The following is a 24,871-nucleotide window of genomic DNA, read 5'->3' as shown; positions in this document are numbered from 1 at the left end:
ATTAGAATTTTTTCACAGGTGGATTGATATTTTATGAATACCATTACAGGTGCTTTCTTTTATACATGCATGTATTAATTATTCATCTGTTGTCACAGATGTTCTGCAGGATGCCAGGTCTGCCAGAATTTAATCAGGTAAGGCTTTATAAATGAAAGTCTGTGCTTTTTAAAATGAGCTAAAGAAAAAATGGATGTTCCTGGTCTAGGAAGCAACAATAGCAAAAATATCCTTCTTCTGGAAATGTCATGAGAGCCTTTCTGGGGACCTGTTGGGGAAAGTTTTACTATAAACCATGGTACAATAAATTGTACAATAACCTTCAATTTATTCAAAATAGAAAATTTTATCCAAAGGACTTCTGCAGGTGTCTTTGTCTTAATCTTCTCTTGAGGAATGAAAGGCAGAAATATGTCTCCAAATGGGTAACAATTCCAGCTATATCCTGGGTGCCATAAAAGAGAGGGTGATGAGGGTGGTGAAGAACCTTAAGAATCAAGGAAAGGGGAAGAACAAAATGAAGGGAGAAGGAAGAAGACAATAGACACTTAGATATTATAATAGATAGAATAGAATAGATTACAAGAGATATTATTTTTCTAAAGATTTTTCTCATCTTCACTGTCCTGGCTGTTCTGGATTCCTGCTTTTGGGAAGGCAAACAACAAAATGTACATCATTTTGGTGCTTTTAACTGGTGTGTGGATTTTTCAGGCAACCAGTATTTGTGGCTTGTGAATCTTTTCAATCCAATGTTTGTAGTAGCCGTTGTTGTTCTAGCGGGTGTCTCCAAACGGCTTTTTCTATTGCATGTTTAGGATAATAAATTAGCAGTTGTTAAATCAAAACTTTAATTTTCCTTGACAATTGTTTTGCAATAAGGCCTTTTCTCTGAAAGCTGAAGCAATAGGAAACTGGGAGTTCCCAATAACTAGTGACTAACAAGGTTGTGCAAACTGTTCCTGTCATCTGCATGAGCATGACTATTTGCGTTTTGATGATACATTCACATTTTATTTTGCTTCTAAGGTTTGCATGAAGCGAGAATCAAATTTTCTAAAAAGCAAATAAAACACTCCTGTAAATCAAATCAATGTGAAGGGCATTGGCCTTAAAAGTAAGGTGAATGATCTGTGAAACATATACTCTTAAAGGGTCTACTCCCTTTATCTGATTTCTGTCCCAAAAGAATGACCACAGTGTGGTTTAGCCCCAGAGCAGAAGAGAGATCCAAAGATTTTGCAAGCATTCTGGAGGTGGAAAGGCGGGGAGAATTTTACTGCTTCCTGCTAACTTGCAGATGAGTTCAGATGAGTTCAGTAAGGGAGTACTTAAGATGTAGTTTTCATGCTATTTTAAGTCCATTTAAATTCAGACTACTGCAGTTCTGTCTTTCCCTCTACCCCCCCCTCCCCCCAGTGATCATGTTGTTAGTTGGTTCAGGAAGCTCATTGATATGAAAATTAACCTGGAAAAAATAAAAAATAAAGATTAGTTTTGAACCAGATCAACCTTCTAATCAAACACTGTGTAGTTATATGAATGCTAATACTGCAGCGAGAGAGAGGAGGAGAGATGGAGGAAGAAGGAGAAAAAGGAGAGAAGCCACAGCGTTTTCTTATTAAATTATTTTTCTCTTTTACCTTTCTCTAGATCTCATAGATTTGGATTTTGTTCCCCTCTTACTGCTGTTAACTTTTTGGTGTGCATTTTCCTGCTTTTTAAATTCATATAAATCCTATTTGTCCATCTGTCTGTATATGCAGGATGTGTGTGTCTATCTGGTGTTCATTTCAGTCAGCCATTATCTTCCAGGTACATTTTCCTGAATGATAGCTAATCTTTTTACTTGTATATTTTAAGATGCACGGATAGCTATGTTCTAGCAGAGCTTTTCTTTCAAATTTCTGAACAAGGGAAAAACATTTCCACATGAGTGTTAAAATTGGTTATTTTGTATTTATTAGATCAGAAATGAAACCAGTTTTAGGCTTCCTGAGACTTGTAAATTTTTCATAACAATCAAAAATTAATGTGAATGTATGTGATGTATACCGTAATTTGACCTAATACTTTAGGCAAATGAGTTTTTTTTCTTTTTTCCAAATGTAATCTCTTAATGATGTTATTTAAAGAGAACTTTCAAGGTTTGCAATCAGTTTATGAGTGGGTTATGCAACTATTTGCAATTACTAAATAGAATAACTCCATTAAGTACTTGCTAATCAAATTTGAGTAGTGTATTGGCACATTTGTTTGTCCATGCTTCCCGAGTGTGTTGAACTGGCCTATCTCCTCTTCAGCGCAGTGCTCCCAATACATCCCAGGCTGCTGTGCCATGACTCCCAGACTGATCTCCCTGTGCGGTTATTCAGCAATGTGGTGCTGAACCTCTGGTTCCTTGTGCATCTCCATGGTTTTTGCGAGTTATCTCTGTAGCTGACCCTTTAGGCACATTTCTTGGATACTGGCTCTAACATGCTACCCGCTAGGGCACTGGCTTTTGTAATCTTGTTACTGCATGGCTTTAACGTCACCGTCGACCCTCCAAGTTTCTCCTTGTTACTCAAAGCGTGACTTTTCCAGGGTGCTGTTCCTGCGTCGCTCCACGTTACTCCCTTCCTCACTGGTAGCTTGGTGAGCCTCTAAAGTAAGGAAGGAAGAGCTATTGCAAAGACACTTTGAAGCTATACATGGTGTATTCAGAGGATCACAGGATGATGCAGGCTTGCGGGGACTGCAGGAGGCCTCCAGGCCACCCCCTGCCCAGAGCAGGCTCAGCCACAGGGCGGACCAGGTCGCTCAGGGCTGGACCTAGCCAGGGCTTGACAGCCCCCGAGGACAGAGCCAGCACCACCCTCCGGCCCGGACCCACTGCTGGGCTGTCCCCGGGGCAGATGTTTCTCTCCATACCGAGCTTGCTCACTTCCATGACGCCAGCTGTCCTGGCGCTGCCTGGCCTGGCCACGGCTGTGCCCTTGTCCTCGTCCTCATCCTTGTCCTTGCCACAGCTCACCGCAGCCCAGTTGGCCCCTTCCTCCCGCCTGACCGGGGCCCTCTGAGTGGCACCTGCCCTCCCACATAGCCACTGTTTCCCCCAGAGTCAGGGTCTTTACAACGGGATGGAGCGCCCTCCATCCCCTCCTCTGGGTCCCTGATGGAGACACCGAACAGGACAGGTCCCAGCAGAGACCCCTGCACTGCCCCACGTGACGCTGGCCTCCGGGTAGGGTGCAACCCATAACCACCACTCTCTGAGCCCGACCCTCAACCAGTTTTTTACCCATCTTGTCCTCTCACCCAGAAAATAACATCCCAATTTGGATACAAGAATATTGTGGGAGACTGTGTTAAAAGCCTTTCTAAAGTTGAGGTAAATGACATCCACTGCTCTCCCCTCATCCACAAAACTGGTCATTTTATAACAGTGTGTAATCAAGTTGGTCATGCATGATTTACCCGTGGTAAATCCATGCTGGCTGTTTCTGATCACCACCTTCTCTCTCATGTGTGCAGATGTGGGCTCCAAGAGGACTCGTTCCAGGATTTTCCCAGGGATTGAAATGTTGCTGACCAGCCTGCAGTTCCCCAGATTTATCTTTTGCCCGTTTCTGAAGATGGGTGCAACACTCGCCTCTCTCCAAGTTGCTGGGAAACTGCCCTAATCTCCACAATGTGTCAAAGCTGGTGTATAGTGGCCTTGCGAGTTACATCCACCAGCTCCCTCACCAGCTCCCTCAGGGTGCAGCCTGTCAGATCCCAGGGACTTGTGTGGGTCGAGTGCTCGTGAGCGGTCCCTGACTCGATCCTTACCCTGACTGGTGGCTCCTCTCCTCTTTGAGCCCTGTCACATACAACACAAAAATCTACAGCAAAATACAAAGAGCTCCATGTAATGTCCTAGTTTGATTTCCTCACCCTTCCTGAATGTCTCCTGGTCTTGACTTTTGACTTTCCAGATAGCTCAGGAATTATTTGCACCTTGTCCTTCCTGCTAAACACCTAGAGAAAGCGTGCCAACTTGAAGCAGAGCAAGAGCTGTTTGGAAAATACCAGTCCTTTTGAGTTCATACATCTGTGTGGTAATTTTAGGTCTAAAAGCGGGTGTATATACCCTGCGGTGCCTGTGTTAGGTCCACGTGTAATCCTCTACTGCCTGCTCAGTGTAACTGAGGTGTTCTGCAAATGTGACTGATCCCTGTGTGCATCTGCATTTAAACATTTAGCATGCAGTACAAATGTTGTTATTTACTAAAATAGTTCGGTGTTCATTGGCCCTCTCAGTTTCAAGATTACTGCACTGATTTGTCATGTCAGATGGTTAGTTCCTTTCCATAGGATCTTCGCTATGAAAAGGCAGGTTGCTGCAGTTCTTGTTGCTCTAGGAAGGGCTGCTGATGTTACTCTGTAAGGCACAATAACATGAGAGGTAGTCCTTATGTGCTGATATTTTGATGGTAGCTTTCTGCAGTGCTAGGCTTCAACAACTCTTTAATTCTCCACTGAACAAGATTGCTTGAGTTATTAATTCCTCAAGATTCTGGGATGCCTTCCTTCTCCAGTCTGCTTTTGTAGAGCTTTGACATTTGCCTGTGCTGAAAAACTAAAGTGCATACATACTTTGTATGGTTCATAGATGTGTCTGAAAGTGCCTTTCTAAAACAGTACACCTGCTTAATTTGCTTAGGGCTTTTTTTTTTTTTTTTGATCCATTTATCTTTCACCATTTAATTCTCTCTTATCTCTGCAGAAAATGTTCTGTCTTTCTGCATGTTACCTCTTTAGAGTTTTGCAGATCAAGTTTACATCTAGCCTGCTCCTAGATCCACAAGTAATATTTGAAAGTCCCAAGGAATTCATTAAGTTTGGAATGTTGGAGGCTGCTTGGTATCTCGCAGAGTAGAAGGAAAGTGATTCTCTAAATTTCCCAAGAGTATTTTAACATCAGAAATGTCTAAAGGGAAACTGGAGTATCAGATGTTGTTATAAATTACATCAAAGTTAATTCTGTAAAACAGGCCGAAGCCTGTCAGAGCCTATATAACAGTAATACTGATTGAATATGGAGCCCAGGCTATTCATCTGGTTGCAAGCTTTTAATGCTAACTGAGCTTCTGCTAAATTTCCATTAATATTACACTTCAATCAATTTATTTTGTATATTCACTTTGCTGATGTCCAAGAGTTAGTATAAAGGTCACCCTTAATTTCCCTCTAGACTTAAGGTCACTTCTCTCCTCCTGGTTGATGACTGTAACTCCAGGATCTTCTTCAGTACCTAGAATAACATGTGGTCATAACCACAGAAAAGTCTTGATGGCCCAGAATATTCTTCTTAACCTCACATATGAGCCCAATAAATCTGAACTGCATTGCTCAGATCAGAATTGCTTCATGGGACTGTCAAACTGTTATTAGTGTTCCCAGGTATAAAAAAAAATGTATCCGTCAAAACATATTTATGATTTTATTCAATGTCATTTTGCCATTACTGAATTTTTTAATCTGAGTTTGTTTTTGTTATCAGAAAGCTAGGAAATCCATCCTTGTAGGAAAACTTTTTGGGCTATTCTGATCAAGATCCTACAGCTGTGTGCAAGTGCGTATGCTATAAAATCATTTCTTTATTTTTAATGTGAGGTGTTGCTGTGGACGGCTGATTGGAGATCACACAGAGGTAGATTGTAGCTGGCCGATCTATCAGGCTGCCCTGCAGAAAGGCGATGAAGAATGGTCTGTGCAAAAACACACAAAGACGAGTCCAACTGATGCATTTGGAACGATCAATTTCCAAGATGGAGATCATACTTACCATGCCAAGGTTTGGGTGTAATTTGATTTTTAATAGGTGCTGGGTTAATATGTACTTTTTTGTAATTTCAGTGTAAGAAAGGCAAAAAGTGAGGTTGGGCAAATATTGGATTGCTAGCCCTGAAAGAACGGGGCAATGTACAAGTAACTCAAATTAGAGTGTGTATACAATATTTTTAGGTTGAGCTTCACTGAGATTAAGACCAACCTGACTTGTTCTCTGTATTCCTCACTGATACCTTCTATGCTATAGCGTTAATGTCTTTCTTTGTGAAAATTCTAATGTTTCACAAGATCTTTAAGATGTTAGAGCTGAGAACTTTCTCAGATATTTCATTTTCTTCACTTGGAGTATTTAAAGGATATTTATTTTACCCATGATTATTTCTTCCAGTATATTCGACTCTCTTATGACAGCAGTTTGGACCAGCTGTTGCACCTGATGGTTAAAGAATGGCAGATGGAATTGCCAAAGCTAGTGATATCTGTTCATGGAGGCATTCAAAATTTCAAGCTTCCCTCAAAGGTCAAACAGGTTTTCAGCAAAGGATTGGTCAAGGCTGCTGTGACTACGGGAGCATGGATAATTACAGAAGGCATCAATAGCGGTAGTATAATTCTTTTTCTTTGTTTCAGTCTTCATCATATATGAGCATGTACAATTAGGGCAAACACAATGTAATTGTATGATAATTTGGGATATTCTAGCACAAAATAAGGGAATTTTTATCAGGAATAATGCATAATGCAAAGAGTGACATCAGACTGCTTTGCTGTTGACTGACATTCTTAGGTTTTTTTAATTTTTTTTTATTAAAGAGGAAGGAAGTATTCTGCATGTAATAAGAAGCACAGTGCCAACTGATAGTAGATAAACAGAACTTACATTGCAGTGGATTTCATCTACTTCCTTAAAACGTTCAGGTTCTGAGGACTGTGATCAGCATCTTTAAAATAGTTTTCAAATCTAAATTGAATTCATATTTTATAATTAAGAAAGTTTAAAATTATGATAATCCATTAACTAGCCTGTTAATATCTGAAATTCCCTAGACTATGCACAAAAGCTGAAGTGGTCAGTAAGCCAAGGAACTGAAAAAATCTTTAGCTTGTATTCAGTCATGTGGCCTTAAAGGAGACTATTCTGTACATCAGAGAGGATTTGAATTTACACCTGACAGATGAGCTAGGGTGCTTGGTTATGCTTTGTGCCATCCTGGGGTAGTATGGACAAACAAGAGATGACATGAAGCTCATGGGAAAATCACCTTGTTTGAAAACCGTCATGTGAATGATGTGCTGAAAAATAGCACATTCATTATTAGAGCAATATAATCCTTTTTGATGAAGGAATGATCTAAAAACTTTCTATAAGCTAAAACTACAAATGAAACTTTTTTTTTTAATGGTCTTGTTCAAAGCCATTCAAACATGTTTCTATTTGCATGTGTGGTTTTTTTTTTTTAAACTGTCAGTTGCTTAGACAAAATCTGAACTTTAATCATTGCTGCTTTACAATAAAGTCTTAATGTATATTAGCTCAGGTTGCAAGGAGTACCAAGCACAGGAAGAAATAAAGACTCATTCAGTTAGCTGAATATAAAAACATAGACATGCAGCAATTGAAAAATTGGAAAAGATCATTGCCAAACTATTTTCCATTAACTTAAAAGTTTATTAAATCCAAATATGTTTTTGAGAACGTTTGGATGCTTAAGGTGATTTTTTTCTGTGTTTTTTTGCTTTTCTTTTTGCTCTTAGTTTGTCATTCTAAGTTCTTCCAATAGAGTGAGGTGTTATATTTGAAAGAATAGAGTCTTTAATGTGCAATGAAACTAATTGAAATGGTTAATAATTAAATGTAAATACTAACAAAGTATTATATGTTAGTATAAATACTAACAAAGGCATTAGTTTCAATCTTAGTTCTGAGAATATTTATACAAATAATAAGGTATTTATGCAGGTAGATAGATCCATTAGCAACATGTATGAATAATGTTAATTACAAATGTGCATTGACTTTGGTGCATTACGTCTGAACCTTACTATTCCTGCAGTGTATGTCAAATGTACAAGTGAGGAGGATAGTTTTATTTCTGCTCAAAACATAACCGTAGAATAAAGTAAATGATGGAGAACCCTTTCACTGGTGTTCTGTATCAGGAATCCAAATGTAGCAGAAAAGTGATGCTTACTTATGCGTTTAGGAGTGTCTAGGCATGTGGGGGATGCACTGAAAGGCCATGCCTCCCCGTACCTGCGGAAGATCTGTGCTGTTGGGATCCCTCCCTGGGGCATCATTGAGAACCAGAGGGACCTCATTGGAAAAGATGTGAGTTGGACACATTTTGCTAATAAAAACCTTCATGTTTAGGGATGTTTTAGCTTTGTTATCTACATCATTTTCTGCCTGCTTCACTTCACTGGTTTGATTTTGTTGTCAGTAAAAGAAATCTTAGATTTTTGCTCAGCAGTTGAATTCTATCGCATGTTGAGGCACTGTATTTTGCTTTTCATGTGTAAGTAATAGTTTTAAAATATTTATCTTTTTGTAGGAAATTGCTATTTCTTTTTGAAATTTTGTAGTTAACTAGGCAATTGTCTTGTGCATGCAAATTGTGTATTTCTACATTCATGTGGTTCAGAATAAGCAACCAGGTTAATGGTGTACACAAGTAGGCTATTAAAATGCATAATTTTTATTCATAAGCTGCAATTTTATGTGAGTGGCAATGTGAAGGCACAATCTACATAACTGTTTAAAAACACTTGACAGGTAAGGGCAAGATCATTCCATGTATATGACAGGTCACATTTTTTTAGTGGAAATACAACAGGGAAAATTATGCCTCTGTGTTTTAACTATTACAAAGAAAGGTAGGCAGTGACTCATCTCCTCACTAAGGACTGTAAGCCTAATCATAAATACTTTCTATGGTATTAATTATATTTTTGTTGCTGTTAAGAATCAAAGGAAAACCCATGCTTGATCAGAGCAGCAAGAAGCATGATGGAGACTTCCACACAGTATGACAAAGAAATATAGACAAGTGAGGCAACACACGAGGTGATATTTTGCTGGTTTCTTTGAAGATTTTTTTATTTTGATTTTCTCAGGTAGTTTGCCTGTACCAGACTCTTGGTAATCCACTCAGCAAGCTGAGTACCCTCAACAGCATGCATTCTCATTTCCTAATGGCAGATGATGGGACAGTAGGCAAGTATGGGAATGAAATGATGCTCAGGAGAAATTTGGAGAAGTACATATCACTTCAAAAAATACACACAAGTGAGTACTGCCTTGGTCACAGTTTGAAAATGCTATCCTAAAAGTCATGGAGATACTTGGTGTTTTCCGTTACATGATGTGTGTCTTCAGTTGCTATGGATTTCACTGATTGAAGTTGTTCAATTCAAGTGTCTTGAACTCGATCAGGAGAAGTGGAAAGGACAGCACTCTCAGAAAGAATTAGGCATTTGGAGTAACTCACATTTTGGTTTCTCAGTTGCAGAAACATCTAAAAGAGTCAGATTATTCTGAAAGTGCTGAGCATGTGCTCGCTTTTCCACAGTTTTGCCTGGTCTTTATATCAGCACGAGAGAATTTCCCAACATTTTAACTAGATGGTAAGACCATCAGATTCAGTAGCACTTGGATCCTTCTCTGCCTATTTATGATACTTTTATCCTCATCATATCTTGCACTGCATACCTCAGACCTCCTTGGGAACAGAAACACAGACTGCTTGCAAAAGGGAAACTTTTAGTCAGTGTTTCTGTTAGCCAGATTTTGTAACTTCCGCTTCCATTGTTTGCCTATGCAGTAACTGAATTATAGTATAGAAATCATAAAGAAAGTGTTTATTACCTAGACAAGTATTTCTTTTTATGCAATAGATCATTTAAGCAATTTCTGGAAGTTGCTTCTGTTCTAGAGGTTTAAATCATGAGATTTGTTAAAAATATATTTGCAGAGTTTTAATATTGAATGCTTGCTATCTTTATCAGCTCATGATATAGTTTTTACAAACTTAGAAACCTACCCAAAATCTTTCTAATGTGTTCATGTGTACAGCTTCTTATTCAGCCTCTAATGTTTTTTCTTAATATGGCTTTTTGTCACTTGTATTTCCTATTGTTTTTTTTCTATTTCTCTTGCATCTTATTTGACAGGTATTTCTAATTATTAAAACAATGCCATGCTGCTGTAGAACTTGTCAAAGTCTGTAAAAAAGTGCCTGATTGCTTTTCTATATGTACAAGCAAGCAAATGGATATGGACCTCATTTCAAACTCCGTCAAGTTTCCTTGTATGTGTGAGAGCTATTGCAAAGTGCAGAAGAAGGATATTTTGCATAGTATGCTCTTTCTTTCCAGTGCTAGGGCTGCTTACAATTGCATCAAAGGGTTTTCATGACCTTTTTGCCCCAGTTGCAGATGTTCTGTGAAAGTCAGTCTTAAAAACTGTAAGTCAGATTAGAGATGGTGAAGACATGATTTCCTCTCCATTGAACCACATAGTTACTGTGAGATTCCTTCAAGAGTATTCGTTGATGAGACGTTCTGATCTGTTTTTTTTTGTTGTTGTTGTTGTTGTTGTTTTTGTAACCAAGACCTGTTTGTAACTGGTTAGGTGTGTTTTGAAACAGGAATGGGCCAAGGTGTACCCATAGTTGGGTTGGTGGTGGAAGGAGGCCCCAATGTGATCCTAATGGTGTGGGAGTACGTGAGGGCCAGTCCAGCTGTCCCCGTGGTGGTCTGTGAGGGCACTGGCAGAGCTGCAGATATCCTGGCTTTTACCCACAAACACACGGGTGATACGGGGTGAGTAGCGGCATACCGCACCTCCTGCTTGGTTTGCAATATTGGGAGGGACCTGAAAATGCCTGTCTCCAAATCAGAGAGAGAAGAGATTCCTGCCTCTAATAATGACTCCACTGTGGGCTTTTGCTGACTTTTACTTCTCTGAAGTGAGAACAGTACCTGTTCCTTCCCTGCCTCAAGCCAGTGTTTAAAAAACTATTCTGCCAAAATTACTAAGGCTTTTCTGAAGAGGAAAGCTTTGAAACTACATCTAGCTATTCTGAGTTATCTAAATGTTTCTAGCCTCTGGCTAGGGTTGGTGTTGGGAGACCCCAGATACTTGCTTTGCTTTTGACCCCATCCCTTCTTCCTTCTTGTCAGGATTGTAAAGTGGGCTTGGGTTTGGGTTACACAAAGCAGACTAGGGCTGGGGTTATTGGCTGGGAGAACCTCAGTCTTGGGTAGGAAGAGAACCAATGTTCCCTGGCCTTGGTTTAGGTCCCAGTATATTTCCCATTTATTTCAATATGCCCCATATTTATCATCCTGTCTAGCTCTAACTCCTTCTGCTACCTCCAGTGCAGCCTCAGCTCCCCAGAACCTTTGCTCAGCTACAGATGCTGGGATATTGAAAGACAGAAAAACGTTATGAAACTTTTAATGATTTTAGCTGCATATTCATAAGCAATCCTTTGAAAACTCTTAACTTTTTCATTTCTTGTGTTTCTAATGGTTTATGTGTGTGGTCAGGAGCAATGCCCATGTAAATAATAATTTATGTTATGTGATGCCTTTGCTTTGTTTTGTTGAAAGATGGGAGGAAAAAGTCAACAGAGAAGTGAAAGTAAAACAGGTTTCTCAAGTGTCTCTGCTTAGCACAAGTTTCTTTTATTGCTGAGGTGTCATTTGGGGTGGGATGAAGTAGCCAAAAGTATACTTATTTTTGCTTTTATGTCTGTTCTTCAGGGAGCTGCGCCCTCAAGTGAAGGAGGAGGTTTTAGTAATGATCCAAAACACCTTTAATTTGGGGCGGAAACAGTCCAGCCACTTGTGTCACATTTTGATGGAGTGCATGGAGCACAGGGAATCTGTGAGTAGGGCTCACGTGCTGATTTTATGATGTCTTTGTTTGCGGTTACCCTTTTTGCTCTTTCTGTGATGGGCTGGCTTGGGCTCAGCGGTTGCAAAGTAATAGTGTTATCTCTAATATAAAGATGACAAGAGGGTGTCTGTGCTCCTTTGTGCATTTCTGCTGGTTTCAGTACACATCATGTGCCGCAGGGGAAAGGAAGCTCAGTGCATTTGGTCAAAACTCCTGAAAAGATAACATGAAATGAGTCTTCTGTTTTAATAAAGCACCAGCAACTGATCTGTGTATCCTTTGTTTTACTAAGGTGTATATTAGGTAGTTCCACAGAAGCTGTTAGTTAACCTCTCAAGTGTCAGTGGTTGCTTATGAAATGACAGCTTTCGTGTTTTTGGCAAAAGGCCTGTCATCTTTGTTTTCACAGTAAAGATCAAGTGATTCTTACTTTTTTTTCCTTCTCTACTAGTGTCATCTTTGTAATTTAGAAATGCATCCATCCATTCTTCTACTCAGAATTTTGCTAGAATTTGTCTCTAGAGTATCAGGGTTTTTGAAATGCGCTGGCACATTTAATGGCTCAGGTAGTCATTTGGGGGTACTGAGTATTTCTTATGAAAGTCATGTCAATTGTAGCAATGGACACTAAAATGGAAATGATATAATAAGTTTTTTTATATTTTTCTGTATGTTTTATTATATTTGACTGTCTAAGACTGTTTTCTATTTGAAAACTGAGTAGATATCAGTCATGTTGCATTTTTACATTTCCCAGCTTTGAAAACTAACCAAAAGGAAATAAGCTTGTGTTATTATATAGTAGGCTGATGTCAGTTTCTCTGGGATGCCATTGCATTAAAAAGCAAAATGATATAATTTCTTACTGAAACAGAGTAAATACACTTAGATATGGGTCCTTTGCCAGTGTTTGTGCTGAGATCTGTGTGATTTAATCTACCACAACTCTTACCAAGAAGAAATAACCTCAAGGTTTTCTGCCCCACCTCAAATAAAGTACTTTTGCGATTCTAACAGATAACCATATTTGATGCGGAGTCTGAGGAACAGCAGGACATTGATTTGGCAATTCTGACCGCACTCCTGAAAGGTACTTGTCTGAGAATATGACGCGTTTTCCTCTGACGTGTAGCCTCGTTGGCTTACCCATTTAAAGCAAAGGAATAACATTAATGTATGAGAGCTATTAAATGCTTTGCTTGTTTCCTAGGTACAAATATGTCTGCTTCAGATCAGCTAGATTTGGCATTGGCCTGGAACCGACTGGATATTGCCAAGAAGCATATATTGGTTTATGGACAACACTGGAAGGTATGTTTTATTTTTCACAGTAGCTTTGTATTTTAATATGATGACTTATTTTCCCTGATTTGCATTTGTCAGGCTTTAACTGAGGAGTAGTTTGGTGCTTGGATTAAGTCTTGGCATAATCATTGATTTTGGAGAGATGCTATTCTTAAAATCACTTTATTCAACAACACTGAGCATCACATGAAAATTAAAAACACACTTGTTTATCCAGTCCTATCATTTTCCCTGCTGCCTTTTCCAAATAGTTTCACTGGTCCTTCTGGATATATATCCCTCAAGCCTGTTCTGGCAGTCATTGCTGCTCAAAGACATTTCACTGTAACACAGAGCACTCTTTTCTCCAAAGGAATAAATGTGCTGCCTCTCTTTTCCTAGCTCTAGCTAGTACAGAAATCACTAGACCAATACTGAATCCTGTGTGGAGTTGCCAGGTGAAAAAAGAGAATCAAATGTGTGATAATATGGCATTGTGGTGTTATTTTTTTATAAATTCTGTATCTCTCAACCGATGTTATTCCCATTGCTTAGAAAAGTAAATATCTTCTTCAGAAAATGGTATCTGACACTGCCAGAAGTAAATCTCCTTAATTTTCCAAGAATTACAAAGTTGATTTTGCCAGTCCCCATGTGTCCCTTTTTTCTTTACAATCTACATTTTGGATGATGGAAAGTGGAACATCTCTTTTGCTGAGTGACCTTAGCTGGTGGTTTAACTGAAAAAGAGATTTGAATTTATTGATCACCAATCCATATTTTCTTGTGTTGTGTAAGGCTAAATATGTGGAAAATTGTGCCCGAGATGTCTACAGCTGGGCATCCATGAATTAATGGACACTTTTGTTTTTACCTCTCTGGGCTCAGCTCACTGTCTGTGAAGTGGAGATGATAACAGCATGTTCTTGCACAGAAATCTGGTTAAAAACAAATGGTGTCGAGTGCCCCCTGAAAAGTCCAGAAGGGAATTACCAATTTCATTTTCAGGATTTGAGTGTTGTGCGAAAGATAAGGGATGTGCCAAGCCAGGAACAATAAGGCTGGAACCAAAAGCTGCCTGTTAAGTGAGCATCATGCACTCTGTGAACGGGATATGACTGAGCCCAGTGGAGGAACACAGTATATGATTGTGCAATGAATAATTGTGCTGTTATTCATGATGATGAATTAGCTGATAGCTTCTGAGTGCTTGACCTCATAACCTTAATAATATTTATGTAACACAGACTTTTGTTTTTATGCAATATGAGAAAGATATATTTATAAATCAAAATGTATGCATATTTTGCCTTTAAGAAATTTATTGCAGTATGCTATTATGTTTTTGACTCTACAAAGAGAATATATTTTTCTCAATGTCTTCTTTCACTAGCTGGTTTATAACATGCAAAATTTTTTATTTACATTCATTTGTCTTTTTAACAATTTGATTGCCACACTGTCAACTGTAGATAAGCTTTTATTATTATTAAAGCACAGTCTGTGTAAGGTATTAAAGAAAGGGGACACTCTTTATTCATTACTGTCTAAATGTCTATCCTGTTAGAGTGAGTCAGAAGCATTGAGCTTTTGCCATTTTTTATCACTGAAGATATATTTTGGCAAGGCCTGTGAATTTGCATCCTTCTTTTGCTAGCCATTTGCATGAAAAGTATAAGTGCTACAGAGGCAGGTGGAACCTACTTTGGGTGGTGAGTTAGTATAGCTCAAGAAAAACTGAAGAGTGAAAGCTGAGCTCTTAAATGAGAATGTTAACTTTTGGTGGCTTTTTTTGCTTGCTGATATTTTCATTTGATGCTTCTGGTTCTTGTAGTGCCAGAAATAATGAATGACAGTTTCCCATTTCCCACCACTGCAACACTGATGATTTTAGAGAACTGTTTCATAGTACCCCTTCACTCCTTGCTTTTCCAAGCTGCTAATCTGTTTCATTTCTCCTTATCTCTGATAATCTTTGCTGCTCTTCTGTGTGCTTTCTCCAGATCTTTAAGTCCTTTTTTTGGGATAGGCTGACCAACACTGCACCCAGTAGTCAAGATGTCAGGTTCTCCATTGAATTATTTAGTGACATACTAGTATCTTATACATTATTCTGTAGTCATCTAAAAAGAAACCCTAGTATTCTGTATGCCTTTTTGACTAGTACTGAATTTGTATTCATGCTTTCAGAAGATAGGTCCACTAATGCCTTTTCTGAATTAATTTCAAGACTGACATTGTGCAGGCTGGGTTGTTTCACCAATGCACATTATTTCACATTTACCAGTGTGGAGTATCACCTTTTTTTTTTTTTTTTGGCTGGTTAGTCTGTATTCTGAGATTCTTCTGCAGCTCTTCACAACAATCAGGTTAATTAGTATAAATATTTTTGTATCGTCAGCAAGTATTGTCAAATCAGTATGCAACCTATGGGATTTCCTTGGACTCCCACCACCTATTGCTATTCTTTTTTCCTATCATTTGATCACTTATTAATCGACAAGAGGATGTTCATCTTGTGACAGTAAAATTCCTTTAAAAGTTCTTCAGGAAAGCTGTTATCAAAAGTTTTTTGAGGGCTACAAAAGTATTCTATCAATCAGACAGCCTTATCCTCGTTGGCTTCCTGAAAAATCTCCAGTAGCTTTATGATTTCACTCTACAAATTACTTGTGTTGCTTCTCCTTATTGTATCACATTTACCCATGTCCCTATCAGTGCTATTCCTTATCATAGTTTTATTACATTTGTTCATACAAAATTCTGACTGTATTGATACGCAGTACCTGAATAGTGCATGCACCTCTGTCCTTTTTAAAAACTGGCGTATTTTTTACGGTTTTGCAGTCCGCTGGCAGAGAGGCCGATTTCAGCTAAACTTCAGTTCCCTGTGAACTTTTAGGTGAATACCACCTGGTCCTGACAATTTGCTACCACTTTATTGATGACTTCTGAAATCTTTTCTACTGACACTCCAATTTGACACAGTTCCTCAGATTTGTATGCCATAAAGAACAGCTTTGATGTAGGAACTTTTCTAACATATTCTGTAGTGAGCAGTGAGGTAAAGAATTAATTTACCGTTTCTGCAATAGCCTTACCTCCTTGAGTGTTTCTTTTATACCTTGGTCATCTTTCGGCCTTACAGATTCACTGGCAATCCCATTGCTCCCCCTCCTCTGCTTCTGATGTGCTTGAAAAAGATCTTTGTACTTGTTCATATCTATTTCGGTGCAATTGTTCAGCATCATTTTGAATGAAAAAGCCATTGTCAAATAATGAATATGTTCTCTCCTTCAAGTAAGATGTAAAGAGCTCATAATAAACAATTCTTACATTTGTTATTGCTTCTCCAAGCAAAAATTGGAAAGTCATATATTCCTTATTTTTTTTCCCCATTAAGCAGGTAAAGGTCTTACATAATACTATTTTCTTCATACATGGTAAAGAATAATAAGAGAAAAAAAGACCTAAGTACAATTCTAAAGCTCTCTTTTGACTTAGTTGCATTCTTAATTAGCGCGGAGTAACCCCCGCCCCCACCCCGTACAATTGTAAAGATCTACAGTTTCTGCATGGTTATTGTGGCCATGTGTTCAAATTTTTTGAAATAGATATTTAAGCAGCAATCTGTAAGTGACTGTTCATGCAGTCTTGGTATTTTTTGTTATGTATTTAAGTATTTCAAGGAAACATGCATGGTTATATACCAATTGTGAGCTTTTAATTTAGAACTCTGGTCCTAAAAATTCAGATGGTGAGGTTTATAATCAGCTGTTACTACGTTCCTGCTTACATGTCAGCTCAGTCTCGAATGGACTTTGCAACAAAGAATGTCATTCTCATAGTTACCAGATGGCTGTCTAAACCTCTTTAAGATGCACTGCCTGCCCAAGGAATGACTGCTCAAGGAAATTTAATCCACGAAAGGTCACTTGAGATATTTCTGAAAGAAACACCGATAATTCAGAGGCATTGTGCAGTCTTTCTTTTGACATGTGACACTTCTGTAATGTTTACTGATTATCTTTTAATATTGCAAAAATCCACAAAACATAAATGCATGCATGAAGGACCATCTTTACGTACCAAGATAGTGCTGGTACCTGCCCTGTTTGTATGCCAAGATTCTCATTTTTCACACCCAGCTGCATTTTCTGAGCATGCGTATTCTGCAGAAATCTTTTCTTTTGCTGTCATAGTTCATCACGTTCCCAACTCCTTTGCTGTTTTGCATCGAGAAATCCTGTTGAGCTCTGTGCAAGTACTATGACTAGAGTGCTTCCCCAATTTGATACTGTCGTGGGTAGAACTCTTCTTTGCAGTGACCTTCAGAGAGTTTATCCTAACACAGATCCTTTCTCATATTTGAAAAGAAATCTACATTAAAGAACTTCAAGTTCTATAGGAAGATCTTGAAATATAGTACCTTGAAATGGTTTTTGTCATATGTCAAAAAAGAAAGTTTTTTTCCCCCATTATCATATATTAGCTTCTAAAGTGAAATTGTGAGTTGGAACTGTGAGTTCCAAGTGAGCTGGAAATGTATTGTCAGAGACTGGCTGTAAAGTTAGATTTGTAGAAGTCTTTCCAGACGTTGGTTTTATGGAGAGTCAGTTTTTCTCCTCCTCTCTTTTTACACAAATGTTTCCTGCAGCATGTTTTTCTTTTGGACTGTACACTTTAAACGTACCTAGAGGCAGATCATTGTGATAGAGGGATCCTTAACTGTTCAGGAATGTTTCATTTTTTCCCCAAAGAAGGTAATATTTTTCTATTCTTTTTCCATTATGCCTGTCCTTCTGGAGGTTGGTGCCTTGGAACAAGCAATGCTGGATGCTTTAGTGATGGACCGTGTAGATTTTGTGAAGCTGTTGATAGAGCATGGAGTGAATATGCACCGTTTTCTTACCATATCTCGGTTGGAAGAGCTTTACAATACAGTGAGTGTTTGAAATCCCAGTGTACAAAATGATGCACACACACATAACTTGTAGATATGAATGTGTAGAGAGAATAATATTTTTCTTAAGCGATTAGATAATAAGGACACATTTTAAAGAAGGGCTTTTGAAAAAAATTGAAAATGAACATTTTTTGATCAGTTTTGATTGTAAAGTTGGATTTTTGGATTGCTGTCCTAGTTTTTTATATTTGAATTCATCGACCTGAACCAGACTGAATACACAAATGAATCTCAAGAAAAATATATTCTGATTTGAATTTGATTTCTGACATACACTTATCTTGCTGAAAATGATCTGCTGTTTAACCAAGGTGATAGCAAATGCTTTTTAAAATATGTCCAGGTTTAAGGTAAAAGAAATGTTGCAGATCGGTGTTCAAATGCTTCTGAAGAGGTTTGTGGGGGGAGCTTGGATAGCAGAGGCTTATTTTGAAGTTCTTTCAGCTTTCTTTCACAGTCTTGATTTTCAAGTGTAGAAAGATACGTTCATTTACTCTCTTCTTTTCACATCACAGAAACAAGGACCATCAAATCTACTGCTGCATCATCTAGTTCGAGATGTGAAACAGGTAATATACATAGGAGAGGCTGAGGAGCAGAGAATGATGCTTAAAACTTCAGTGTCCAGCGACACACTGCTATTAGATGATACTGGAGAGTGTTTAGGAATAGAAGTGATGGGTTCATTACTACACTCCTATATCTGGTGGTTCATCTTCATCCCATTAATCCCCCCAAGCAGTTAACTAACATACTACCACTGAATGCTCCCAAGAGTCCCATACCTTAATTTGAAAGCCGTGCAGTTCATATAGATGAGACTGTCTCTTTCTTAAGTTACCAAAGTGACATTATGCAGTGATTGTACAAAAGGCTTGGTGAATTAGAGCAGTAATTATGCTCATTATTTTAAGGTTTTTCTTTTTTTCCCAAAGCTAGAAGAGTCTTTCCTTGTTAAGCAGTAGCAGAAAGATACTGTGACAAGATGCAGTACTCTTTTTGTGTGCTGCAGTGCCTGGGAGAACAGAAGGTGGCAGTGGATGACTACTGTGTGGAGCATTGGCTGAGTTAGCAGTGTAGGGGCACCCTAGTTATTCAGCTATGCAGTTCATTTGTTTCATATTTCCGTTATCTGTTGCAAATCCCAGCATTGCTTACCCAAGAAGGGACGAGCTGTTCTTTGTGCGTTTAGTCTCCACTGTAGGAGATGCCGAGATCCAAAACTGAATTAATTGGCTAATTCTTTCTGATATAAAATAAAATGGCAAATCTGACTGTTTACAGAGTTGTATGCTGTCAAATACTGGTATTTCTGGTATGATTTTCACATTGTGGGTGACCTTAATGCCAGTCTCACTGATGTTGCTGTGGATAGGTGTAAGGGTATTCTGGTCTCCCTGGCAAGCTATTTTCTGTGCTGTCCAGTACTGATGGGCATATCTGAGGTCTAATTTATGGGATGGACCTGGAATATCTCTGTACTGAAATACATTCAGCTTTTTCAGGCTGAGGATTCTGTCTTTCTCACTCAAACTAAAGTGATGGGCTCCTTGATATGATCCCTCTCCTAAAACCCTTGGCCTACTTACCTTTCAGGACATTCTGGGAGATCTCAGTGTATGATCTAAAGGGGCACTTGAAATGGAATAGTGGAATTTAGGTGGAATGTGGATGCATAATTTAAAAATTTTCCACTCCAGTGGCTAGGCTAAACTCACTTGGGACCTGCAGATGGATCTAAATGTTGAAAAGACTTTCACACCTGAACTTCTGTAAGTATGTGTGAGTGATTTGTGCACAGGTTGTGCAGTCACAGTCTGTTTATATGATAATGTAGTGGTTAGGACACTCACCAGAAAATTGTGAACCTGGATTTTAGGACATAACCTCCATTACTATGACCAGTTTTGCTGCTGCTGCTTTGGATTTGGGTGGAGATACATGGATGCAGAGAAATACATATAGGTGAGCAAAAATACTTGCTTAACTCTCAATGCCGGAGTTGGCAAGCTGTCTCTTGTGAGACTGTTTTTTGCTGCAGAGCTCTCTGAGCATGCTAGTGCCTCTCATTCCCCTGGGCTGGATTGTGCTAGTTGGCTGGACTGAGAGCTGTCACTAAAGTCTATTGAAAAAAGCTCTGGCTAATGAAGAAAATGAATTTTCACAGTTTGAAAGGCATAGACTGCTGGGAATACCTAATGCCTCTGGTCCCGTCTATGCCCAGGCCCATTTTTCACTTCCAAGAGTTACAGTTTAATATTTTACTGAAAATCCTTAAAGTTGGCATGGAAGATAGTCTGTTCATCAGAGAATTTCCCAAACCTCGTGTCCTGGAGCGACAGTAGAGAGAAACTGGGAAGCAATGGTGCTTAAAATGGAGGTGGTGAGAGGCTCAAAAGGTCTAGCTAATGTAAGCGCAGATGCTGTCCTAGTGTGACAGTGTGGAGTCTGTACAAGAGACCACCAGTCTCCAGGAATTATAAAACGTATGTTTCATTTCTCCTTCATTTATGATTAGGTAACGAACTGGCTTAATGAGCAAGTCATATCATGCCAGTTTTCTCTTGTTTTCAGAGAAACAAGACTCTCTTCAATCTGCCTAGCTGTTGGTGATTTTATTGATAGATCATCGCCCTCACTGTTGAATGCAGCTGGACTTCACAGAATCACAGAATGGTTGAGGTTGGAAGGGACCTTTAGAGATCATCTAGTCCAAACCACCTGCTCAAGCAGGGTCACCTAGAGCATGTTGCCGTGTCTTCTTTCACTGTGTGAAATGTCTTGTGAACATTTGAACAGCACTGCCACACAGCACTGACGTGGTTGGATGTTGCATAAAATAGCATTGCAAAATCCTGTGACATTTGGTGTTTCAGAGTACCCTTCCGTTGGATTACAAGATATCGTTGATTGATATTGGGCTGGTGATAGAGTACCTCCTTGGTGGAGCTTATCGGAGCAGCTACACAAGGAAACATTTCAGAATCCTGTACAACAATCTCTACAGAAAACACAAGGTAACATCTACAAAATGGCCACTGCTGGTCACCAAGGAAAGCCAAAATGCGGCATCTAAAAATAGCTCAGGTTATCATTGTGGTTTGACTGAAAAGTGTTGGTTAAATGTATTCCGTGCAGTATTGGTATTCCATTCCGGTCTGTTTTGTGGTTATCTTAGTCAACTGTGATAAATTTGCCAATAAAACAGACAAATCTCCCCCAAACTACTCCCCTCCAGAAAACTACTGATGGCTGTTAATTTAACTATTAGTTCAACAGACTGCCCTTTGTGTCTGATAGCCAGGTTGCATTCTTTCTCTGGAATTCATCAGTAAAGATCTTCAAGTCTGTGCCAACCACCATTTCCACTTTTGTGAACGCTGTTTCTGCTCTTGAACCAAGTCACAGAAAAGTCATTGAGTTCAGTAGACTTTGAACTAGCCTATTAGAGGATGTCTGCATGGCACAGTGAAGAGACACTGGAGATCCCTGCCCCATGTTCTGAGCAAATATCTTACCTTTTAGAAGCAGTTCAGCAATAGCCTGGGCTCATGAACCATGTTTGCCTGGCAGCACTATTTCCTTAAAGTGCTGGTCATCGCCTGGAAGGTCTCCTGCCGATTATGCCAGACTGCACTCCAGACGCAGTGTCTCTGTGCAGGCGGGGAATTGCACTTGTCCGTACATGCTGTTTTGCACCTTCTGGATGCTGAAGGTGGTTCACCCTATGGCACAGCCTTGTGTGGTATGTGCATATTATTAGTATCACCTCTGCAAACAAGTAACTGTCAATGAAACTGCCTCAGAGCAACAGCCTGCAAACATACTAGCTTCCTTGTTTCCCGTATTGATTTTCTAAAACCAGTAACTTGAAAACAGCTTGAATTTCTCAATTAATTAGCCAATTATTAATTCTAATGTCACAGAAGGAGCAGATTCACTGCAGAGGAACATTCCATTTTCTCTCACCAGTTTTCAGAGTAGAACTGGACTTTAATTACAGTACTTCCATATGTAAAACAAAAAATACCCTCATCCCTGTGTCCTGCTTTCATGGCTGGCTGAAAAATCTGAGGGTGATTAGAAGAAATGAGAAGAAAAAATAAAAACTATGACTTGGAGTGAATAGAAACACTGTGATAGAGCTTCCTATGTGTCGCTGACTTATAATGCCTAAAAAGTGATATTTGAGCTGCTGTAACACTCTTCACTGTGGCTTCATGAAGCACAACCTGTGCAGGGATGAGTGAAACCCCATTGTCTCGTAACTAGGAGCTGCAGAGATGAGTGTTAATGATTCAGGCAGTAACGTTCTTCCTTCTGAGACAATATTGAACAAAATGCTCAGGGATGCTAGACATGCTACCGTTCAGAAGAAATGGTAAGCAAAAGATGCAGAGAACTTCCATTTCTTAAAGCGCTTATGGCTCTTTTTGTAAGAGTAAGCACTCAGAAAACATTCCAGGTTGGGTGATTTAATTTTGGTTATGGAAGCCCTTTTGTTGTTTTAATTGGTAGATGCTATTGGGGGAATCAATATTTTGTCTTTTAGAGATTAAAAAAAATATTTTTTAATTTTAGATGGGATATAGGCCATTGTTTCCATGATAGCAGAAGCTCCAGCCATAGTTACAATGATAGCTATCTCACTAACCTTTGAATAACATCAGTTTTCACAGGCACCGTTGAAATCAGAGATAAATACAGGCAAACTTCATCCCTAATCTGCATTTCTCTGTTTGTGTTTTGTGGTGTACCTTTGGATCTAGAGAGTGCTTTCCAGTTTTTCTCAGAGCCTGTCTCATCATTCCCTTCATCAGAGTAATCAGATGGGTAGCAGAATGGGATCTGCTGAAAATACTTTGCATTCTCAGTTCTTCAGAACTGCACAGCCTTACAAATGCAAGGTAATGTAATTGTTTATTCTAGTCTTAGCTTTGGACATATTATGCTGCTAATCAGTTTGCTGAGAGATTTATTTTAGATATATGCTATTCAGGCTTGTTATTTATCATAATTCAATTTAATTCCTGTGGAAAAGGTGTTTTACTGTGCACTGTTCAAGAAGTACAGATCTTGCAATTTTAGTGTTGAATTCAAGCTCTGATTCTTCCCAAGATACTTTTAAACTTCTATTTACTTGTTGATAAGGTTTTTCATTCACTGAATGTGTAACATAAAATTTCTGAGCGTACAGTATGGGTAAAAACTCTTCTTATTTGGAAGCAATAATAGGAATTCTCTAACTTTCGCTATGTTTTCTCATGACTGCTTATTAAAGTAGCTACAGTAAGCCTTTTAAGAAGAGATACAGTTCTGTTATCTGTAAAAGGATGACAAAATATTTTGTTAAAAAAATATACTGTTAAAAATCAAAGATCCCCACATCCTCTCATGTGCCAGACAAAACATAAAATTAGATTGATTTAATTGACTTTATTGGAATTAGTGTGAGCCAAACTGAACCTATTATAGCACTGAGAAAACCTGAGATGTACTTCACTTAAACCAATAAGACTTTTGCTTTGCCTTTATTTCCCCTTTAATGGGGAAATAGACATGAATGTATATCAGGTTTATACTACAAATGTGGCAGACATATTAAAAATCACCGTTAACTATTACAAGTCTGTTGCATATTTCAATCTACTGATTGCTTTTCTCTCCTGTCATGATGCAACTACAAGAAAATAATAAAAGATTAATACCCTGCTATCAAGAGGGTGGGAGACTACCTAACAGTGCAGGCTGTAAATGGCAAGGGTACAGATTACTGAGAAAGGGGTGTTTTTCCTCCGCTGATGCAAGCAACTTCCTACCACTCATGATCTGAATGTGATCCTCGCTGTGGTTTAGGACTTACATAATGATCGAACTGTTTGCTGCTGGTAATTCAAATCTGCATGAAATTTTAATTACATGAATCTGGACCTCAGCAATTCATTCAGATTTTCTATCCTTTAAACAAATTTATAGGAAAGACCCACTGCTTTCCATAAGTCTAAGAAGAAGTCAAAAGAGTTTATAAATTTTGCAGAAGACTATGAGTCATCTGGCTTTATTTACCCCTATAACGACCTCTTGGTTTGGGCAGTATTAATGAAAAGGCAGAAGATGGCAATGTTCTTCTGGCAGCATGGAGAGGAAGCCATGGTCAAGGCTGTTGTGGCTTGCAAACTCTACCGGGCAATGGCACACGAAGCTAAACAGAGCAACATGGTGGACGACACTTCAGAGGAGCTTAAGAAGTACTCAGAGTATGAGTTTTCCCTTCACTTCAGTTAATAAAGATCTGCAGTGCTTAGAATGATTTGACATTTTTCTGATCCACTAAGAGCTTGTCAGATTAGTGGTGCCACAGACTATGGAGTGTAAAAGAAATACTTTCAGCTGCCCACCATTCATAGTGTATCACAGGGCTGTATACTAGTGCACAGTCTGGCTGAGATTTAAAGGAAAACTGTTAGTTAAAAGGTCAAATGGGATACTGAAATTTCTCTTACAGCTTTGCTTACCAGTTTAACATGTTAAAAAGCCATATGACACGTCTGTGTTGGACTTTTCAAACATGTTGCAAATGGTAATGAACAAACTTGAATCCTGCTCTGCATAAGACCTAAAGAAAAAAATATGCTAAAATATCTGAGTGAATAAAAAATGAAATAGACCAAGAAGGTTTTTTTTCAAGTTTGTAATTTCATTTTAGTCTTTTCTGCTAATTTTTCTTGTTAGTGATCTATTGTATGCTTTTGTAATCATAATGCCTCAGATTCAGAGTACAATAAGATGTGCTGTCTTGTTTTGCACACAGCTAAAAAGATCCTTTTAAAGGAAGGCATATCTTCACTGAGGAGTCTCTCCTGAAGAGATGTGTAAGAGCCAGTGTAAAAGAGAGTTGCTCT

At 38.7% G+C, this 24,871-nt stretch overlaps 1 protein-coding gene across 1 annotated transcript in view; it reads left to right on the top strand.

The window, feature by feature from the left end:
* TRPM6 (transient receptor potential cation channel subfamily M member 6) overlaps window positions 1-24,871 on the top strand; it is an 85,646-nt gene that overhangs the window by 14,415 nt on the left and 46,360 nt on the right. The window contains exons 3-16 of the mRNA XM_067315243.1: window positions 99-137; window positions 5,641-5,821; window positions 6,206-6,419; window positions 8,022-8,146; window positions 8,932-9,103; window positions 10,464-10,638; window positions 11,584-11,707; window positions 12,737-12,809; window positions 12,930-13,030; window positions 17,812-17,946; window positions 18,485-18,538; window positions 20,846-20,986; window positions 22,739-22,876; window positions 23,946-24,226. Of these exons, the coding sequence (XP_067171344.1) occupies window positions 99-137; window positions 5,641-5,821; window positions 6,206-6,419; window positions 8,022-8,146; window positions 8,932-9,103; window positions 10,464-10,638; window positions 11,584-11,707; window positions 12,737-12,809; window positions 12,930-13,030; window positions 17,812-17,946; window positions 18,485-18,538; window positions 20,846-20,986; window positions 22,739-22,876; window positions 23,946-24,226 (1,953 nt within the window). The remainder of the gene's footprint in view (window positions 1-98; window positions 138-5,640; window positions 5,822-6,205; window positions 6,420-8,021; window positions 8,147-8,931; window positions 9,104-10,463; window positions 10,639-11,583; window positions 11,708-12,736; window positions 12,810-12,929; window positions 13,031-17,811; window positions 17,947-18,484; window positions 18,539-20,845; window positions 20,987-22,738; window positions 22,877-23,945; window positions 24,227-24,871) is intronic.

This window comes from Apteryx mantelli, chromosome Z (genome assembly GCF_036417845.1).
Source record: "Apteryx mantelli isolate bAptMan1 chromosome Z, bAptMan1.hap1, whole genome shotgun sequence".
NCBI classification, from domain to species: domain Eukaryota; kingdom Metazoa; phylum Chordata; class Aves; order Apterygiformes; family Apterygidae; genus Apteryx; species Apteryx mantelli.
This window is presented reverse-complemented; position numbering and strand designations above follow the sequence as displayed.